The 20,468-nt window shown below is 31.4% G+C and overlaps 2 protein-coding genes across 12 annotated transcripts in view; one reads left to right on the top strand and one right to left on the bottom strand.

The window, feature by feature from the left end:
- Positions 1 to 11,312, top strand: part of LOC148611576 (uncharacterized) — a 65,902-nt gene extending 54,590 nt beyond the window's left edge. For both annotated transcript variants that reach the window (XM_088592259.1, XM_088592260.1), the window contains 12 exons: positions 99 to 260; positions 525 to 612; positions 2,084 to 2,224; positions 3,028 to 3,219; positions 3,674 to 3,771; positions 4,400 to 4,569; positions 5,042 to 5,166; positions 5,745 to 5,843; positions 6,564 to 6,708; positions 7,383 to 7,481; positions 8,802 to 8,924; positions 10,004 to 11,312. In XM_088592259.1, the coding sequence (XP_088448385.1) occupies positions 99 to 260; positions 525 to 612; positions 2,084 to 2,224; positions 3,028 to 3,219; positions 3,674 to 3,771; positions 4,400 to 4,569; positions 5,042 to 5,166; positions 5,745 to 5,843; positions 6,564 to 6,708; positions 7,383 to 7,481; positions 8,802 to 8,924; positions 10,004 to 10,301 (1,740 nt within the window). In that variant the 3' untranslated portion in view covers positions 10,302 to 11,312. The remainder of the gene's footprint in view (positions 1 to 98; positions 261 to 524; positions 613 to 2,083; positions 2,225 to 3,027; positions 3,220 to 3,673; positions 3,772 to 4,399; positions 4,570 to 5,041; positions 5,167 to 5,744; positions 5,844 to 6,563; positions 6,709 to 7,382; positions 7,482 to 8,801; positions 8,925 to 10,003) is intronic.
- A 1,588-nt stretch (positions 11,313 to 12,900) lies between these two features.
- The window catches only part of LOC148611575 (serine/threonine-protein kinase DCLK3-like), a 56,597-nt gene continuing 49,029 nt past the window's right edge, over positions 12,901 to 20,468 (bottom strand). For all 10 annotated transcript variants that reach the window (XM_088592266.1, XM_088592261.1, XM_088592264.1 and 7 more), the window contains 4 exons: positions 20,145 to 20,291; positions 18,105 to 18,237; positions 16,851 to 17,018; positions 12,901 to 16,299 (listed from right to left, as the gene is read on the bottom strand). In XM_088592266.1, coding sequence (XP_088448392.1) covers positions 16,058 to 16,299; positions 16,851 to 17,018; positions 18,105 to 18,237; positions 20,145 to 20,291 — 690 coding nt within the window. In that variant the 3' untranslated portion in view covers positions 12,901 to 16,057. The remainder of the gene's footprint in view (positions 16,300 to 16,850; positions 17,019 to 18,104; positions 18,238 to 20,144; positions 20,292 to 20,468) is intronic.

Raw genomic sequence — 20,468 nt, 5'->3', positions numbered from 1 at the left:
CTCTGTAGATTGAATTGACCATTTCTTGACATTAAGAACATAATATCTACTGTTTATTGATTCTCTTAAATTTGCCTTCAGTGTTGTTTTAATTACAGACACAAGCTCAGTTGGAGCTGGCACAGTTTGAGAAGCGAATATACAAAGAAGCTTCTCAGTTTGATTATAACTCATTCTACAATGAAACACAGAAAAGATTGTTTAAAGCCATCACCAACATAGGAACAAGTGCCTTATCTGACCAGACCAAGCTATTAAAGGTGAGACTTGTGTTTTATTGGTAATTTCAATATTTTTGCATTCATACTGATTTTTCTGACTGGTTTGTTATTGTCATTATTAAGACATAGCTCACTTTTGTAAATATCACTTGCATGTAGTGAAAAAAAACACTCCTTGTTGCTATAGCTTGTTTGGAAAGGTACAATGCCGTACAAAATTTAGTACAACTCAGTAAATATGAAAATTGTGTGGCAGTGTCTTGTCCATTAATATTCTTCCAGAAAAAATGCTTTTTTTTTCAGTTGAAGCAACTGTTATCTGACATGTCTGGTATCTATGGTAATGGAAAAGTATGTTTATCAGATGGGGTTTGCCACAAGTTAGAACCAGGTAATTACAGAACCGGGCTTTCATGGGTTTCCCTTGTCCTTACATAAAATGAAATGCTTTTTTCATCTTATTTTAGTGATCTCTATAGGAAAGCCATTTCAAACAACTGAAATGAAGACTAAAGTTAGTATAATGCAATGCAAATTAGATGTTTACAAATCCAGATTATTATAGGGATGAAAATGGAGTGTCAGATATTCTTAATTGCTACATGCATTTTATTTCTGGCAAGACTTGAAGTTTATGTGCCATTTCTAGATTAATGCATTTAACATTATTGTGAAAAGTAATAGCTTCTAATGAGTTCCATTTGGGTAGATTGGCTAATTACATGATAGAGCATTCTGAATAGCTGTGGATGGGATGTCACAGAGCAAGAGAGAAATAAAATGGTTTATTGGTTGCCATAATTGTCCTTTTCTCTTTGGTTTTGCCAATTTGATACAACTCTTCTTTTATTTAAGTAGCGCTCCAGCTAAGAATCATGCAAAGTGTGATTCATGGGTAAAATGCCTACATATTTTTATTTTTGATATTTTGTTTGAATTGCCATAGTAAAGAGAAATTAATATTTAGTTTTTCATATAACCTGTGTTCTTAGGAGATAAAAATTATATAGAATGCACTGTAGATTTCAAAATTAAGGGAGATAAATCTGTAAATGACACTCACATATAATAGAATCTATTGGATTTTCAATGTCGATTATCTCCTAAGAGCAGATTTGAATGAATAATTACACATTTCATAGTATAGACCCATAAAACAAATTAATTATAAAAATAAAAATATGTAGCCTTTTTTTGTGTGTATCATATTTTTCAGATTTTGCATGATTCTTACAAAGACAGCTACTTAAATAATGAAAATGAAAAAAAAAGAAATCTGGTTATCGTTTTTGTCAAAATGGCCAGTGAATCTTATTTTGTCTTTAGTTTTGTATGATGTAATGATAATTAATTGAGTTTTTAATTTCATTTTATTTGCCTTAAGTTGTAACCATGTGTAAACAAATTGAAATATACTCCAGACAGTTGTTCTTGCTTTGCTTCAAAAATGCTAAAAGCTAACTTTTCAATGATGTAATGTTTATAAACAGAGAATCAGAAGATGCCTTTTAATTTTTGTATTTTTATTATTATTATAATGGAATCTGTGAACTTCAGTGTCTCGGTGTTATTGTATGGCAGATTATTTTGATGATGTCAAAGTTGACAATTTTAAGGCAAAAAGGTATGCAAAAAAATTTTGTGCTTCTTATTTTGGTGGATTCTCAATTGTGCACAAAGTACTTAAGCCCAGAAAAAAATATTTTGCAGAATTTATTTTGGCACTTTAATTAAAACAGTCTGCTAAAATACTCCAGAATTAACACCCCATGAAAAACAACTATTTGTGGAGGTTTAAATCTGAGAAACTTCAATGGATGCCTAAAACACTTATCAATGAATAATTTGTGTCATTTATGCAGATTTGTATGAGATTTTAGCCAAGTCAACAGACTATGATAAATTAGTACAAGTGTGGCAGGGATGGAGAGATGTTTGTCGTGTAATGAGACCTAAATATGTGGAATATATTACACTAAGTAACAAGGCTATTCAAGAACTAGGTAAGTAAAAAATCCAAGTAAATGTATTTCGATAAGTTTTCTTTTTTTTTTCAAAGTATATCTCCCAGTTTGACTTTAAATATAGATGTAAACACATGTCCTTTTGCTTCATCATGAAAATATGTAATTTTACACTCATTAGAGTGGATTTTGCAATCACCTCGTTCTTCCGTCAATCCACTGGTTTGTCAATTTCACCTTTCTGTAATAAATTTCACTGTTTCATTTGTAAGGACTGCTTAGAAATTTGATTGCTTTTGCATGATGATGTGTACAGTGTCTCCCTTTCCAGCTTCCTTGGTTATCTATGTCTCCGTTTCCAGGTTCCTTGGTTATCTACATCTCCCTTTCCAGGTTCCTTGGTTATCTATTTCTTGTTTGTATTATGAAATAGTATTTTTTTATGTGATGTATAATTGAAGTTTTTGTAACAGATTTCTCAGCTTCTATTGTCACAACCTCTATTTCTAGGGGGTTGATAGAAGTAAACTCTAATTTCTAGGGTTCTATGCTTTATTGCCAATAAATGTTAATGCCCTGTAAAATACAGTTATATTCAATACACAGCACAAGATAAATAATAGCATCTGTGGGAATGCTTAGATATTTGGTAAATTGCTTTTGCATGATGACTTGTACTGTGTCTCACCTTTCAAGGTTTGACACAAATGGCTGAGTAGGTTTATTCTCAGCATTAGATAGTGTGCAACAACTTGTTTTTATTTGAACTTTTGTAAGACAGTAATGACACTACTCTTAGAATTTAGCCTTCCAGAAAAGGAGTTTTTTCATGTTTTTTTCAGGTTATAAAGACTATGGTGAATACTGGAGGTCCCATTACGAAAGTCCAACATTTGAAGAAGATTTAGAGGACTTACTGACCCAGTTACAACCTCTGTATAGAAACCTACACTCCTATGTAAGGAAGAAGTTGGTTGGAGTTTATGGTACTGATAGGTTCCCTGAATCTGGACATATACCCGCTCATATACTAGGTAGGTATTTGTAAAATGTAAATCTATTTTGAGAATGCTAGTCAAGTTGGTATTACTATGTGTAATACTCCAATAATTTAGACAGCCTGGATGGTCTTGTGGTATCTTGCATCAAGCAAAGAAGGTTGTCAAGCATGCAGCTCAGGGTCAAAATAATATGAGTTGGATGACATGCCTTTCTGATGGCTTTTGCTTTTTTGTGCTAGCGCATTTAAAATATGGCTTAGAATGTCAGACTAGTATTAGGCAGGGTCAGTCTGTTCTTATCCTGAAATGAATGACATAACAGCTATGGGACAGAAAACTACAGTCATCTATCAATCCATTGATCAATAATTTTGTTCATTTATAAAATGGATCTCATGGTTTCAACTGAACACAAAACCCATGAAAACTGAGCCACAAAAATAGCAGTACTGATAATTAAATGTTTATGTATTTGATATTTATGTAGGTAATATGTGGGGCCAGCACTGGAACAATATTTACAAACTTGTCATTCCATTTAAGAACAAGGCAGCTTTGGATGTTACTGATGAACTTAAGAATCAGGTATGTTATCATTGACCCCTTATCAATTTTATGTGCAGTATATTTTTATATGATAACTTTTGAAGTAGCATAGTGTGCCATTCTGATGGATGTTGAAGTGGAATAAAATATGACTTTTGATTTCATAGGCGTTAAACAGAAAGTCAAATTGTGAGGAAGGACTTGAATTTGATATAGACCTATATTGTATAATGTTAGGAAAATAAAACAATGAGAAATGAATTATTGTTTAAAGATGACCTTTTTTCTTTTTGTGTTTCTTCAAAAAGTACATATAATGGGTATTGATGATTTGTATGGAGTGGATGGAAAACCCTCATTTTCTGTGACTACTTGAGTTCTTTACTTCTACAAAGTTCATACTTTTTCAAAAACCAAAAAAAAAAAACAAAACTGTTATATGGATAAATTTGAAATGTCAAGACCTTTCAAACTACACTGGTGTTTTCACTGATTCATTGTTGCAGGGCCAAACTGTACAAGATAAGAGTTTTTTTACTTTCATAGGTTTAGAGGCCATACCTCCCATGTGCTAATACTATAATTATTATTTCAGAGCTACACTTAACGTAAAATGTAATCATTATTACAGGGCTACACTGTACATAAAATATAATCATTATTGCAGGGCTATACTGTACATAAGATGTTTGAGGTAGCAGAGGAGTTCTTTACCTCCCTTGGATTAGAGGCCATGCCTCCTCGATTTTGGAATGATACTATCATGGTCAATCCTCCTGGTGTCAATATGGTCTGTCATGCTTCAGCCTGGGACTTCTATAATCAAAAGGACTTCAGGTATTTGTTGGTTTCTTAATACCATCCTATGAATGAAAGTATTATGATATTATATTACTTACTGTCTGCCTGCCTGCCTGCCTGCCTGCCCATGTCAGTACTGCTAGTTATGCCTCGACCTTAGACTTCTGTAATTTGACATAAAAGGAGTTGTGAATAGGATATTGTAATCTCATTGCTCAGATATGTTTGAATTCAACTTAAACAGCAGTAGTACTAAACTGAAAAACTTTTTAACAGATGGACATAGAAATGTGATGTTAAAAAACTGACATAAACAACAATATAAAGAAACAAATGAAAAGAAGTTTGAAAATAAAAAAATAAATGAATATCCTGAACTGCACCAGATGATATCATGGTCTTTTTTAGAAATGATCATCAATCTGTTCATGTCATTTCTGGTTTAATATTTATTACAAAGAAATTTAATATCATGCAACACTTTCATGGTACATTGTTTGTATTTTAGGATAAAGATGTGTACAACGGTAACCATGGAGAACCTGATTGTTATACACCATGAAATGGGACATATCCAGTATTTCTTACAGTATAAAAATCAACCAGTTAAATTCAGAGAAGGAGCTAATAATGGTAAGATTCTCAGTTTTATGTAACTTCTGACTTGTATTTGAAATTATGGTAAAGCTAGCAGTGATTTATTATGTGTACAGTGTGTAATTTTTTCTGTAATTTAATTGTGAAATAAATTCTATATTTTCACTCTTGACTTTCACCCGCTGAAATGTCACAACACTTTTCCCTTGTGATCTAAGTTTATATTGATTGGAAATCAGTCCATCAATCACAAAGTTTTAAGTTTGAATTGAAAAGAGCAAGAATAATTTAGGAAATATTTATGATAAGTAGGACAATGATTTGGTAATAGTGAATACTGGTAACCTTAATAAAAACACTCCTGTCCAGAATACTTAGGGCGTTTAATTTGTGCATTGAACAAGTTCCACACTCTTGGTAAAAAATTGCATCTTTATGCACTCATGATCATATTTGAACAAGTTCCACACTCTTGGTAAATCTTAAAAAAATAGCATCTTTATGCACTCATGATAATATTTTTATTATTTACACTTACAAATTATTTGTCCTAGTAGTATTGAAATGTGTTGTATTATTACTAAACATTAGCTCACAGTGTATTTTTTTTTCAGGTTTCCATGAAGCTATAGGTGATGTAATGGCACTATCAGCAGTCACACCAGAACATCTACATAAGATTGGTTTGTTGGATATAGTGGACAATGATTATGGTAATTTGTAGATATTTGAAGTCCATAAAATGTTGGAGGCAGTGTTTTAACCAACTGCTTTGCAGGAGGTATATAGTGTTGTGAAAGTACAAATTTTTGTGGTTTTTGTAGGTTGGCCAAACTACGAAATTTGGATCCTAACGAAAAGGAGATTTCCATTGATGTGCATAACGAAAACCACAAAACAAGAATCCACGAAGTTGTCTTCCTTCCCTCAACCAAGAAAATTGGTATCCACGAATTAAAGAACTTTCACAGTTATCATGGTATCTGTCCTCCCTTCCATTCATCCTTCTGAAACGTTTGCATTTAGGCTTTCCCTGCAATTACTTATCACAGCCAGTTAATATTTTGACAGAATATATAGCTAAGTCACATTGTAGGATACAATTTCAGACTGAAGAACGTTGGCTTCCTGTTTGATGGCTTTATTTATAACTTTACCATGTGATTAGTTAATGTTGGGAGCCAGAGGTGGGTATCCTTTAGTTAGCTGTTCACAGTTTGTCTTGGTTTGTTTATAACTTGAAGTAAAATCTGTGCCTTTTTTATAACTATACATGATTTTTTACAACAGTTTAAACATGTTAAATTTGGAAAAACAAATGTTTTATTTTTGGCATTTTAGATATCTAATGCCATCTAACAAATGTTACCTTATGTGCATTGCAAGGATATTCTAACTTCAAAAAATGTAATGTTTTCTACTTATTTTCACAGAGACAGACATTAACTACCTGATGCAAATGGCACTTGAGAAAGTAGCTTTCCTACCGTTTGGTTATCTGATTGATAAATGGAGGTGGAGTGTGTTTAGTAGAAACACCATTCCTGCTAATATGAATGATAAATGGTGGGAGTTAAGGTTAGTACTTCAGTTCTGTTAAGTGGAGACACCATTTCTGTTAATATGGATGATAAAAGGTGGGAGTTAAGGTTAGTACTTCAGTTATGTCAAGTGGAGACACCATTCCTGTTAATATGGATGATAAATGGTGGGAGTTAAGGTTAGTACTTTAGTTCTGTTAAGTGGAGACACCATTCCTGTTAATATGAATGATAAATGGTGGGAGTTACCCAGAGCACTATAGCTATATATACTCCTATGTACTTATGATATGCCTGTCATGTTTTATAGAAATTCATTATCCATTCATATGTACTTATTTTATATCTGTCTATTTGTCTGTCTATTTGTCTATCATTTTGACAAAAACTTATTGTATGAAGTTGGATGTTATCTGTCTATTTGTCTATCATTTTGACAAAAACATATTATATGAAGTTGGATGTATTGAAGCTTATTCTCTATAATATATTGTAAAATGGATCAATTCATTTCAGAATTTGATGTATCGTGATATTTAGTTTAAAACGTATACTTCGAGGGACATAAGTTTTGTTTTTGCATACAATTTTTTTACCTTTTGTTCAAGTCATATAGATAAGTACACATTGTCAACCAAACTGTTGGTTTTGTCCCTATAATTTCAAAAATCTTCTGAAGCATTAAGTTTTTCTGTATTTATTCATTTAAAGGTGTAAATACCAAGGAATATCACCACCAGTAGAGAGAACAGCTGATGATTTTGACCCAGCTGCCAAGTACCATATCCCTGCTAATGTCCCTTACATCAGGTATGTAGCCGTACCCCTGCTAATGTCCCTTACATCAGGTATGTAGCCGTACCCCTGCTAATGTCCCTTACATCAGGTATGTAACTGTACCCCTGCTAATGTCCCTTATACTAGGTAAGTAACCGTACCCCTGGTAATGTCCCTTATATCAGGTATGTAACTATACCCCTACTAATGTACCTTACATCAGGTATGTAACCATACCCCTGGTAATGTCCCTTACAACAGGTATGTAACCATACCCCTGCTAATGTCCCTTATATCAAGTATATAACCATATATCTCTGCTAATGTACCTTACATTGTATATGTACCCTTATCCCTGCACATATTCCTAACATCAAGTACATTAACTCCAATTTTTTTCTATAACTTTGCTGAGAATATATCAATTATGAAAATCTGTCTATCAAATTATCAGTCTAGTTCTTATAATTGATTTTCCTCTGAACTACTGCATTTAGACTTAAATTGCATTCAGCTCATTTTGACATTTTCCCCATGTTGATCTAGGAGTGTTCCAAAATATGCTACTAAAGCAGTTTTGTCATTTATTAATCTACTGAATTGTTTCCTGTGAAGCAAGATATTTTTTAAGTACATTAGACAAAGATGTCCATACAGGTGGTTGTGCCCCTTGTAATTTAGTCCAAAATATGTTACTTGTATTTGCTTCTCTATATCAACTACAGAACAGAATTTCATAAAATATGGTAACTTTGTGCAAGTATTGGGTATGTAAGTAACAATATCTTTTATACCCACACTCAATGAGTGGATGGTATATTGGAATCATCTTGTCTGTCTGTCCAAATTTCATCTCAGTTATCTCAGCTGTCAAAGAATGAATTGATTTCAAATTTGGTATGTGGCTTTATATAGATGGGAAATGTGCTGTAAGTGATATTGGCTCTCCAGTGGTTGATAGGTTATTGTTTACTTAATGGTAGATATTTCATTCAGGACAAGAACAGTTGACCAATCGAATGGACCTTGCTTTGTACTAGTCTTTATTATATACTAATTCACAGAAGCTACAGCCTCCAGGTAGGTATGCCACCCAGCTCTTAACACATCTTTTTGACTCTGAGTCAAGCAGTCATCATTCTATCCCTGTACTTGGTAGAGAACCAGTGACTACCAGTTTTAAAGTGTTAGGTGTCACTAACTTAAAAATCAAACCCACAACTTCCCACACTTTAGGTGAGTACGCTACCTTGAGACCACCATGGTAGTTGACTGGAGGTATACTTAGGATGACATTGCTGACAACTTCATATTATTATTTTCTAGACATTAATTTGGTCTTTTGTCTTCCAGGTACTTTATAAGTTATGTAATACAGTTCCAGTTCCACAAAGCTTTATGTGATGCTGCTGGACACAAAGGACCATTACATCGTTGTGACATCTATCAGTCAAAAGAGGCTGGAAAATTATTGGGGTAAACTGAAATATTGTTGTTCAATTCAGGGCATTAGATATAGTCATAAAGCTGTTCAACCAACCCCTTTGATTTATAGGATTTGAAAGATTTTAAAAAATTGTTTAATATTTAATATTTGGCCCAAACTTACCACTTCAAGGGCAATTGGCCATCACTCTATGTAGAACCAAAAACACATTGAACCTAGATTCTATGCATTGTAAGTGCATTATCTGTGTGTATGTTGGTCAAAGGTCAAAGGTAGTTAAAATAAAGCTCAGAGTATATACTTTAAATTCATATTTTAATTTATTACAAAAATGTATTAATGTTGTTTACATGTGTGAGTAATTTGCCTCCATTTAGTTAGATAGCAGTAAATATGAGTTTTTCAGAATTCTTTGAGAAACTTTTATGATTGGTATACCATTTGTGAGTAATTTGCCTCCATTTAGTTAGTTAGCAGTAAATATGGGTTTTTCATAATTCTTTGAGGAACTTTTACGATTGGTATACCATTTTACAATCGGTATACCATTTGTATAATGATTTTGAAGTATTGTCAGGTATTGGAAATATTAGAAATGGTTATTGAGACCACAGTCAGAAATTCCAATTTACAAAAAGAAATTGAAAAGACCATTACTACAGATATATTTCCAAAACAAATATTTATTATCACAGTTTTACACCCACTCTCCCCTACCAAACACCCCCCCCCAAAAAAAAAAAACAAAAAAAAAAAAAAAACCAGGGACATTGGTCATTCAAATTGTGATATACTCTTCAAACTATATTTGAATATTTGAAAAGAAGACCAGTGTATAAAAATCAGTTTGTTGTTCTATCTGTCAGTCCATCCATCTAAGTACCTTATAAGTACAATTATTCCTATTTTGTTCTATGGATTTTGATAAAACTTCATGTGGTGGATTGATATCAAAAATGAATGTTCATGAAAGAAGATGATTATTGTCAGATGTGTGCAATGGGAGATTATCCAGTTTAAATAGGTTTAGACGCTTAGACTCAAATTAAAATGGAGTATTTTTTTGGAAGCTAATTATACCTCATGGCCTTATTCTGTTTTTTTACAGTGATATGCTAAAGCTTGGATCATCTGTTCCTTGGCCAGAAGCCATGGAGAAATTAACAGGCAGAAGGAAAATGGATGCTGGTCCCTTGTTAGAGTACTTTAAACCTTTACTGGACTGGCTTGAGAAGGAAAACTACCATGAGCGGCAAGGATGGTCAGTGGCATGTCCGACGCATGAACAGATGGCTCAAAAATCACATCAAGTGAGTTGTTACACTTCAGGGACAACAAGGACAATGATTGATTTGACTTTGTTATTTGTTATTATGCTGTCTTTCTTTATCAGGCATATTGTATGATGGTATGAAGCAATACATTGATGACTTGGTAATTCCATGTAAATATAACACACATGTAATTATATATTCAGGGGCTAGAATAGTTGTATTTATATTGATAAATAATTCTATTTTAATTAAGATAGAAATGTTTGTTGTAACTTTTTTTGTATGATTATTTTCACTGCACAAATAGCTTGTTTTATAAGTGCCTTTATTAACAGTATGGTTATATCTGCTATAATGTATTATTTCATATTTCTTCTGTGTAATTATTCCACAATTATGCATGTATCTGCAGAGGATTTCACTCAAAATTTTGTTTTATGATAGAAAAATGTGCCCTCTATTATTTATTTAAAAATATTGGCTTCATCTAACCCAAAAATTGACAGAATAAGATGAACATTTGAAAGTGAATTTGTGTAAGTAAAAGTTTGAAACTTTTCAATGTAATGCCAACTAAAGTAGTATATTTTCAGTCAGTCTATGTAGTAGGATCATATATGATGTGCCTTACTTTGTGTCTCAGATTTTTTTTGTAAGGGGAGCAATTTTAGAATTTCATGTATTGAGTTTGAAAATTTGAATTTTAAATTCTGCAAATTGTTCACAAGCATTTTATTGTATAGCTTTAACAGGAGATATTGTTTAATGTTACCTTCAACTGTAATGAGTTTGCTTTCATTCTAAGTATTGGTATTTAGTGGGGTCATTTAGGCCCCAGCACAACAAAACTTAAAACATATACTTAATCTGAGAATATGTTCAACTGTTTGTGATGTCATAACTCCCAAAAGTTTGATTGGAGTTACTGTATTATAGAATATCCTTAGACTTAAGTATTATTTAGGTTTTATAGATTCATTCTGGTATTTTGTGATCAAATCCATCTATTTATTCAGTTTGTGAGTTTTCTGTCCAATAAATGATTTATGTGCTTATTATGCCTATTTCTGTTTGATTTTTGTTGATATGTTGTAATACATATGGTTTTAAAGATATTTAATGAAATAAAACAAAAAAATGTCAGATTTGTTTGATTCTGTTCACATACAAATTTTACTTCAACTTCTGAGGCAGAATGAGCTAATATTTGTAAAATTGAATTGGATTTATCTCCCCTTGGAAACTATGAAACAAAATCTGTAGACCAAGATAGCTTATAAGCTATTTATAAACTGTAGGTATTCTTGAAAGATTTTCATTCGCCTAGCTTTTTTTTGTGTAACACAATGCAGTCTTGCTCCAAGTCTGATGTTGCTGTGTTTTACTAACTGTCATATGAAGCTGCATGTGTTCTCTTGCTAGGTATATCCCCACTCATACAGGAAGTTGATATTGGACAGCAACCAAACTCACTTACAATGTATACCCAAGGTCTCACTAACCACTTCCGGGTCAAACGGCTACCCCGCTATGTAGTACCAAAAACACGCTGAACCTAGACATATGCATTGTAAGTGCATTATTTGTGTGTATTATGATTGAAAGTAGACAAAATAAAGCTGGGAATGTGTACTTTAAAATCATATATGTAATTAACTACAAAACTGTATGAATATTGTTTACATGTGTGAGTAATTTGCCTCCATGCTGTCAGTTAGCAGAACAGGTAAAAATGTGGATTTTCAGTATTATTTATTCAAGTAAATTTTGTGAAGAATTTCTACAATCATCGTACCATTAGCATAATGATTTTGGAAGCCTTATTTTCCAAGCTTTGCAACGGTATGCAACTTTAAGATGTCATTTGTCCTGGGAATTCACAGTGAAATTTTGAATATTACTTTTTTAACATGTAAAGTAATGGAAATGTTAGAAGTGGTTAGTGATACCCAATCTACATAAAAACATTTATCAAATTCAAAATCTGTCTGTCCAGAGGGAACCATGATTTTTGTGTGGACAATTTTTTCTATCATTCTACACGATGAGAAATGATAAAGTCCTATGATACAGGAAGTTGATATCAGATAGCAGCCAAAACTGCTTACAATGTATGACTCATCTTATCTTATTTGAAATCAATTCATCCAATGGGAGTTGAGAGCTTTGGGATTAAAATTTGGAATGACAGACGATGTATTTCCAATATATTACAACCCCCCCCTTGTTGGGATATAATACAATGTATGAACTTTGTCTCCAGTTACATTATACATGTTTGGAGTAAATTGAACAGTTTTCTAGCTACATTTTTTAGCAAATACATTGACTCAGTGTCTGTTCATGACCATAAATATAGCAATTATTATTGTTTGATTTTTGTTATTGTTGATAGAATGAATATTAGAACTGATACTCCTGATGTAGATATTTCCTGCAATAAATATATAACCCAGAACTGAACAGACATGTTTCTATACCATTAGAGGGATTACTGGATATCCTAAGTCTATTCTAATATTAAAATCCAGTGCTCTGATTGGTAATATTTGAATTAAGGAGGGATTTGAGAAAGAATTCAAATTTAAAAGTCTTGGTTTTGCTTAAAATGCTGGGTTTTATATAAATTGATGAATTCAATTCAAAAAGATTGTGCTACAAATGGATATACTGGAAAAAGGAACTCTGTATTCAAGAAATCTTTTGACCATTAGGCTAGAAAGATGACAACTTGTTTTGTATGAATTATATTTTATTATTGACCAATAAACCAGTGTAACATGACAGGTTATTATCCATGGTTACTATCACCATGGCAACAGTGTAACACGAAAACAATCATTTGTCATAATCCTGAGAATTATCTAAATCTTGAGTGGTGGATTCATCGTCAGCAGTTTAATATTATTTACAGATAGAGGACACTGAATATTTAGAAATACTTTACTGCCAAATGATACAAATTTGTGTTCACTATTGAGATTAGTAGATTCATTTTTGGTCATTTAAAGAATGTTTTTTTATGCTTTCAAGATTTCAAATGTGAACTGAAAACTCTTCATTCATGAGCCTATGGACATTCATTTGTTGTGTTCATTTAATTCAGTTTATTTTTGTCACCATTCCCAAATGCTATTTTTATTTCTTGGTACTTGATACTATAAAATCACAACAGGCAAATATTTTGAAAACAAAGGTAAAGTGACTATGTCATTATGAAGGTATCCAATGAGAGCCAAGGTATGTTAAACAGTAGCAGTGACCTTTAACCCTGAATATCAAAATCAAATACTGAGATTTTCACCAATAAACTCCATGAACAAAGTTATCATATAATCATGGAGAACACAAAGCATGTAGACCTTTTATGACAGTTTCCAGTTCACATTTCTACGTAGTTTCAGAATATTTATAAATTTAATATATCTACCTTTAAAATATTTGGTTTCTATACAATTTAATAAATTAAGAAGTACATCAATATATATATATTCTCTTAAATAAGTATATATTTTCTAAAAAATGAGTGAAATGACCTACATTTATACATCAAATATTCATGCCCACTAAATTTACATAATTCTATGAATATGCATTATCTAATGAATATGCATATTCCTACAGTCAATCCTAAAGCCATTACAAAATTAATCACAGATATGCCTCATGATTGATGAATAATGCATCATTTGAAGATCTGGTAATGAATTATTCAAATTCAGTCGAAAATCTTGATATTTGTAGCAATTTATTATTCAAAATCTTTCATAATACTGAAAACATTTGGTTGGTCGTTTCAGTTAATAGAAAATGATGTACTTCAAAGGTAAATTTTCAACCAAAATGTACAAAAAAACTCAGAAATAACCCTATACCACATGGAGAAAATCTTATGAAGTATGTTCACAAGAACATGTATGTCCTATATCATGATGTCGTGAGGTTTCTTGCAGCAAAATATTAACAATAAAAAAATACATCCAAGATTAAAAAAAAAAACAAAACATTGACACAAACCAAGCAAACATATCTGCTTCAATATCTATTGTTTCACCCTCTTATTCATACATTTTCTTACAACTTATTACTTTTGATGATGGAACACATGTATATCACTCAAATGAAAAAAGAAGCCTTGATGAATCTTATAAAGATCTTAACCTTTTTTTGAAATTGTCTGCACATAAATATATTAAGTTTTCATTATTCATAAAACAAAGTCAATTAAATGGGAACAGAGAGAAGTGAGAAATGGTACACAGTAAACCACAGTCAAGTACATTAATTTACAACTTGTTTCATTCAAGAGTACAAATTATCTCCCTTTAATTCATCATCATCATGAAAAAGTCCAGTTACAGACTTACATAGATTGACAGTAAGTTGACTCATATTTCTTATTTAAAGCAATTGCCATGAAGAAAATTTTAGAACATTTAAATATTTTACAGTATAGAAGAACAATAAAGCCATTATGCAAATCAAAAAACAAAGATTTTTGTCATTCTTTTTTAACTATTTAGAAATTTAAATAATGAAAAACATGCTGTGTTTTGCATTGACATCTTTGAAATACTAAATCAAGTCATATTGTACTTAACACTCCAAACAGTTTCCATTCTAGACACTGCAGACAGCACACTCTGAAGTTGCAAGAATCTTGCAGTGTCAGGAAAAAGTGAATGACTTTCCTTATGTTTGATTTCAAAATAATTTCCTATCATTTCAAAAGGCCTGTCTGCAGTGGTCGTTAATAAAAGAAATGAATTTCGACCACTGTGTGGTGCATTACTGTACTCCTTAATCAAATATGCTGTGTTCAATAGACACTGTCCTTAATAGTTCATCACTTCAACTTTTATATCACAGAATTCCTTACCAAGATATGTACATCCTTTAAAACATAAATATGTATAATATATATAAACAATCTGTTTTTGGCACATAGACAAACTACTTGTGTAGTGGAAACAATATCACATATATTGGACTATAAAAAAGGGGGGTTGGACGGGAATGGTTTGTCACCTCTTAGCCTTTGACAAACAAAAACATAGAAACCATTAAAAGAAGATAAAACAAAACCGTAATGGAATGTTCAATTAAGAAATTATTTGTAAACATTTTTATCTATCTCAGACAAACAAAAATTTTGAATTACAATACTTCACATACCAATTGGAAAAAAAATAAATTGAAGATCTAAAATGTTTTATATTGGCTGAACAATGAAAGGTCATTGAAATCAGTACAAAATTGTTTATTTACTAAAAGTTGTCTTGAGGAAGATATAAAAATGGACAGATAAAAACTGTCTAAACATGGGAATTCAAAATGTAAAAAAAATGCCTTCAATGAAAAATATAATAAATCAAAATATTGTAAAAAAAATTATAAATTATTAAGACAGTTTTCAAGAGTACCCTCTAAAAAATTTAGTTCATATTCATGTAAAATTTCAAAAAATGTATGGTAAACAAAAAAAAAAAACATAATGTTTAAAGCAAACCTTTTTAATAAAATTTTAATGATAATCATTAACTCAATAAATCAAATTTATCTACTTCACAGCCTTTCAATTTCCTAAAATAATGAAAAATAACAAAATTCAGCCATTTCTATTATAGTTGGAAAAATGCAGATAGAACTGATGGTACAGTAACCAAATCTATATAGGCTATAATGAAGACCATGAGTGAAAAAAAAAATGGTGCTCACTTTTGCTTTGAAAATAAAACTAGTCGCCTCTTAAATTCATATCACATGTTAACGATAAACTTAACAGAACAAAGATGGTTGAACTCATTGAAATTTTACATGAAACTGAAAAGCAATGAGACTAAATAATATGAGTAGATCACAAAAGATTTAATAATTTTGTACAAATACTATGCAGCACTAAGTGCAGCTAATCGCTTCTCCTTTTGTTTTTGATATGAGTCTAAATTAATTCTGGCCTGTAACTCTAAGTCTTTTCGTGCATTTCTTCTCATTTCCTCCACTTTAGCATGATCAACAGGATGAGTTGTGTCACCTCCTGTTAAAATCCATGGATGAGACAGAACATCAATGGCACTAAAACGCCTCTTTCTATCAACCACTAACAAATGCTCAATCATATCTTTAGCACCTAAAAAGTAATAAATGCAAAGTTAGCCACACCATTCTCAACAGATGAAGACATATAAAAAGGGAGAAGAGTCTAAGGGACCGCTATTTTAACACTCAACATGATCAATTTCTTCTCTCAAAGTGGAGAGAACAAGTGACAATTACTATAGGATAATCCAAAGCAATGAAAAAACAAAAAATAAAATTTGCTCCCTCAATTATTTTAGAAATGTTGGATGATAATCTTGAAATTATGTTATTATGGCCTTATCCAAGATGATTAACTTATGATTACAGTTTATCCTTTATAACACGATTCAAAACTTAAGAATCATCAAGAGCACCATACAGTCTAAAGGCATAAAGAAAAAAAATAATTCAGACAACAACTGAATATATCTATGACTCATGAAAGATGCATAATACAGAAAACCAATTACTATACTCTCATTTCGTATTTGTAAATTTAACACAGAAAAGTTGTTCAATAACACATACGAGACTAGTATAAGCAAACAATTATGTCAACTACTTTGACATCTTAGTTCATTTGATACTTAAATTACTTACTACTTGATATATTATCCCAGTAAGGACTGAGAAATTCATATTCTCCAGCTTTGATAAACTCGAAAAGTTCAGTCTGGTTACGATCTGGACTCCTGAAGGGTGGAAAACCACAAAGAAGGATATAAGATATCACTCCAACAGCCCACATATCAACCTCTAAACCATATCCTGATGGGAAAAAAAATAAAACCTGTATCTATTCACTTACTATGTATAACAATGTATGTGTGGAGATAAAAATACCAAAATTTTAAATAATGTTATGTAACCATTTAAAACACCTGCATCATGCAATGTATAAATTTCTACAAGTATAATATGCTTTGTCCACGATTTGATTATATATCAATACTAAATATTTATAAACCTTATATTGACATTCTACAGAGATCAGATTATGAAAAAACATGTTTAGGCCAAAATAAAAAGTATCCTAGATTCTCATCCCCTCCTGACCCATATTTTTCACCCATCCCAAAAAATTTTTATTTTGATTTTTCCCAGATTTCTTTCAAACTTAAAGCATTTTTCATTTACATTGATAAATAGTAAAAAATAAAATTTGCCCCCTCCTAAATTTTGAAAAATGTTGAATGAGAATTTTGAAATTTTTTTAGGATGGCCTTAGAACCACATACTTAAATTTTTTTTACTTTATCAATCATGGTAGAAATTCACATTTAGATGCTATAACTTATAGAATTTGAAAATCACAACTCTGTTTCCAACTATTGGAAGCTCCACTAGTCCTTGTCTCAAGTTTTTAGTCTGAACTGTAAGCCACTAGCCTTACATTTGAGACTAGTAAAATTCGATGAGAACTACCAGCAGTAAAATTGGGTGTAAAGTTTGTTAGAAAATAAATTGGAAATCATTGAAATTTGGGGTTCATGCTAGAATCAGAAAAAGTTTTTGAGATGAACTAAGTCATCAATTTATTAATTACTTCTCAATATATTTACAAATATATATTTTATTCTGCTGTGAAATGATGGATAGGATGTAGTGAGGTATTTCTGCCATCTTTTAGTCTTTGTTTTGAAGATTTTTTTCTAAAGGAAAAATATGGAGATTATGGGGTTCTTAAGAATTTTCTTTAAAAAGGTTTGGTTTATATAAGTATATGTATTATATGGTTTCATTTAAATACAGCATGTTTCTCAATTCAAGGAAAGTACAAATTATCTCCTTTAACATCGTTAATGTCTATACACAAATCTTAATGACCAAATCAAGGCGAAATTAAAGTTTTACCAATTTCTGACAGAATTTCTGGTGCTACATATGTGGGTGTACCACACACAGTATAAATGTTTTCCTTGACTTCCATAGCCAAACCAAAGTCAGCTAACTTGATAGATATTGTTCCATCTTTGTTTCTGTGCACCTGTAAAAAATATAGAAGTCATAGTGAATTTACTTCAAAAATTGATTTGATATCTGGATAAGTTGACAGAACTAATTGATTGATTGATTAAATATAGTTTAACATACTTTAGCAGATATTTCATGCACTTTAGAACAAAGACAGTTGACCCCTGCTTTGTACTAGTTCAATATGCTGAGCTGGATCTTTATTGTCCTAGCTTGCTGAAGCAAAAGCCCAATGGTAAGCATGTCAACCCCTTTGGATTCATTGGTCTGACCTAGAGCCAACAAATCACCCCTTTATTTCCTAAATACTGTGTACCAACTGAACAATACAAAAACTCCAGCACTCTCTTATTGCATTACAAACACCAAGTAAGGAAACCATGGCGAAATATGTTGACTTTTTACTTTTCATCCAATTCATTGACTCTGCAAGCCTTAACATGGATCTTGGGAATAATGATTGCAATTTTTATTGTGATTTCTGAAAACATCACAAACGATTCAAATCAGTAGTATCTTAAGAACTCTTATATATGTATTAAAGCCCAATCCTAATATGTCAATTATTTTACCATATCATTGAAATAATACGCTTTTAATGTCTCATGGTCTCAGATTTAAATTCTTGCAATATTTAGCTAATTTTATCTTCATTTGTAGACAATTTTTTCCTGCTTCAAAAATCAAATTCATACACAGTATAATCATAAACTATCATGATGACGAAATTCCAGCAATGTCCTATAAATGTTGATTCTTTGAACCATGAATGGCTCAAACCCAAATTTTTTTGTCAGAAGTGACATATTACGGAAATGACATATGCATTTAGGAAATAATTGTTTAAACTTTTCACACAGAGGCACAGCGTGCATTTAGAAAATCTTGGATATTCATATTAACATAGCATAGTGATGCATTTTCAACAATATTATTTGTAAATAAGCTCAATTCCTCATATGCAAGACCTAAAATTATATCATAATTTGTCTTATTAATATACAAACAGAACAATCAGGTTGTATGTTCTGAGAACTTCCTGAGCTCAAGAAAACGAATTTAAAAACCTAACGTTAAATGTATTCAAGCTCATGTTTTTTAACAAGTACTAGTGTGTGAATGTCACAAGACCAATTAAATTCAATTAAATGTCCTAGAAGGTCAAATAAAAATGTTGCATGTCTTTAATGCACAAATTGCACTATCATTCCACTTATTAGTTCTTGATGCAATGGAGTAGAAACTTTTAAGGTCACAGATACACTTATCATTCCTATCTGAATAAATACTATAGAAAAGACTCTTAATGATTCAATTTCAAGGACAAGAAATTCCTAGTGAATTTTGACTTACTTAAGTAGAAAAAATCAAGAAACATTTTCAGGTAATCCTGAGAACATGTGAGGGTAGAAAACTCAGAGTGTAATGTATCTGAAGATTGACATCAATCATGAATTTGATGGTCACAAAATGATTTACTTGTATTACATAAGCAAAGCAAATAAAGCATATGTTTGTGACCATCAAATCAAGATTGACAAAATACTTCATTCTATAGACATGCTTTTTTACTGAGTAACTTGGTACAAATGAGAATGACAAGGTAATGTGAAAGTATAATTGTTCGTAGGGTACTAATTTTCATGTTTTTTTGTTGGTTTGGTAAACCACGAAATTTGGTTTCCAATTTTCCATTTGTTGGTAAGATAGAATTGTCGAACCACAAATTTAAAAATCAACAAACTGATCATTTCTCCCTAAATCACAAAAATTGGTTCCCATGAATAAAAGTACTTTCACACTATATGATTCATCGAAATCAAAAAATTTATCTATGGTTTGAAATCCATGTCAGGAATAAACGATGAAGCAGAAATAAAATAAAACATCTAATATCTTGATACACCATGCATCACTTACCAGTAAGTTTTCTGGCTTGAGATCCCTATGGACGATGGACCGTGAATGTAGATAAAACAGTGCATTACACAAGTCTTTGATCATGTGAGCAGAATCTACTTCACCAAATTTCACACTCTGTGTAATGGCATCAAACAGATCTCCTCCCTGCAAGTAAAAAAAATAGATAAAATCACTAGTAAAAAGCATTTTCTACCAAGGAATGTCTTTTCATTCATGACTATCAAATCACAGTCTCCAGGTTTTTTTTCTGAATTTTTTCAAGGAAATGGAAACAACTCACTGCAAGGACAAATGGACTTACTAACTGAAAAACTTATGATT

This window comes from Perna viridis, chromosome 7, assembly GCF_037379345.1.
Source record: "Perna viridis isolate PV_CMFRI_1.1 ecotype Kerala chromosome 7, ASM3737934v1, whole genome shotgun sequence".
NCBI lineage: Eukaryota > Metazoa > Mollusca > Bivalvia > Mytilida > Mytilidae > Perna > Perna viridis.
This window is presented reverse-complemented; position numbering and strand designations above follow the sequence as displayed.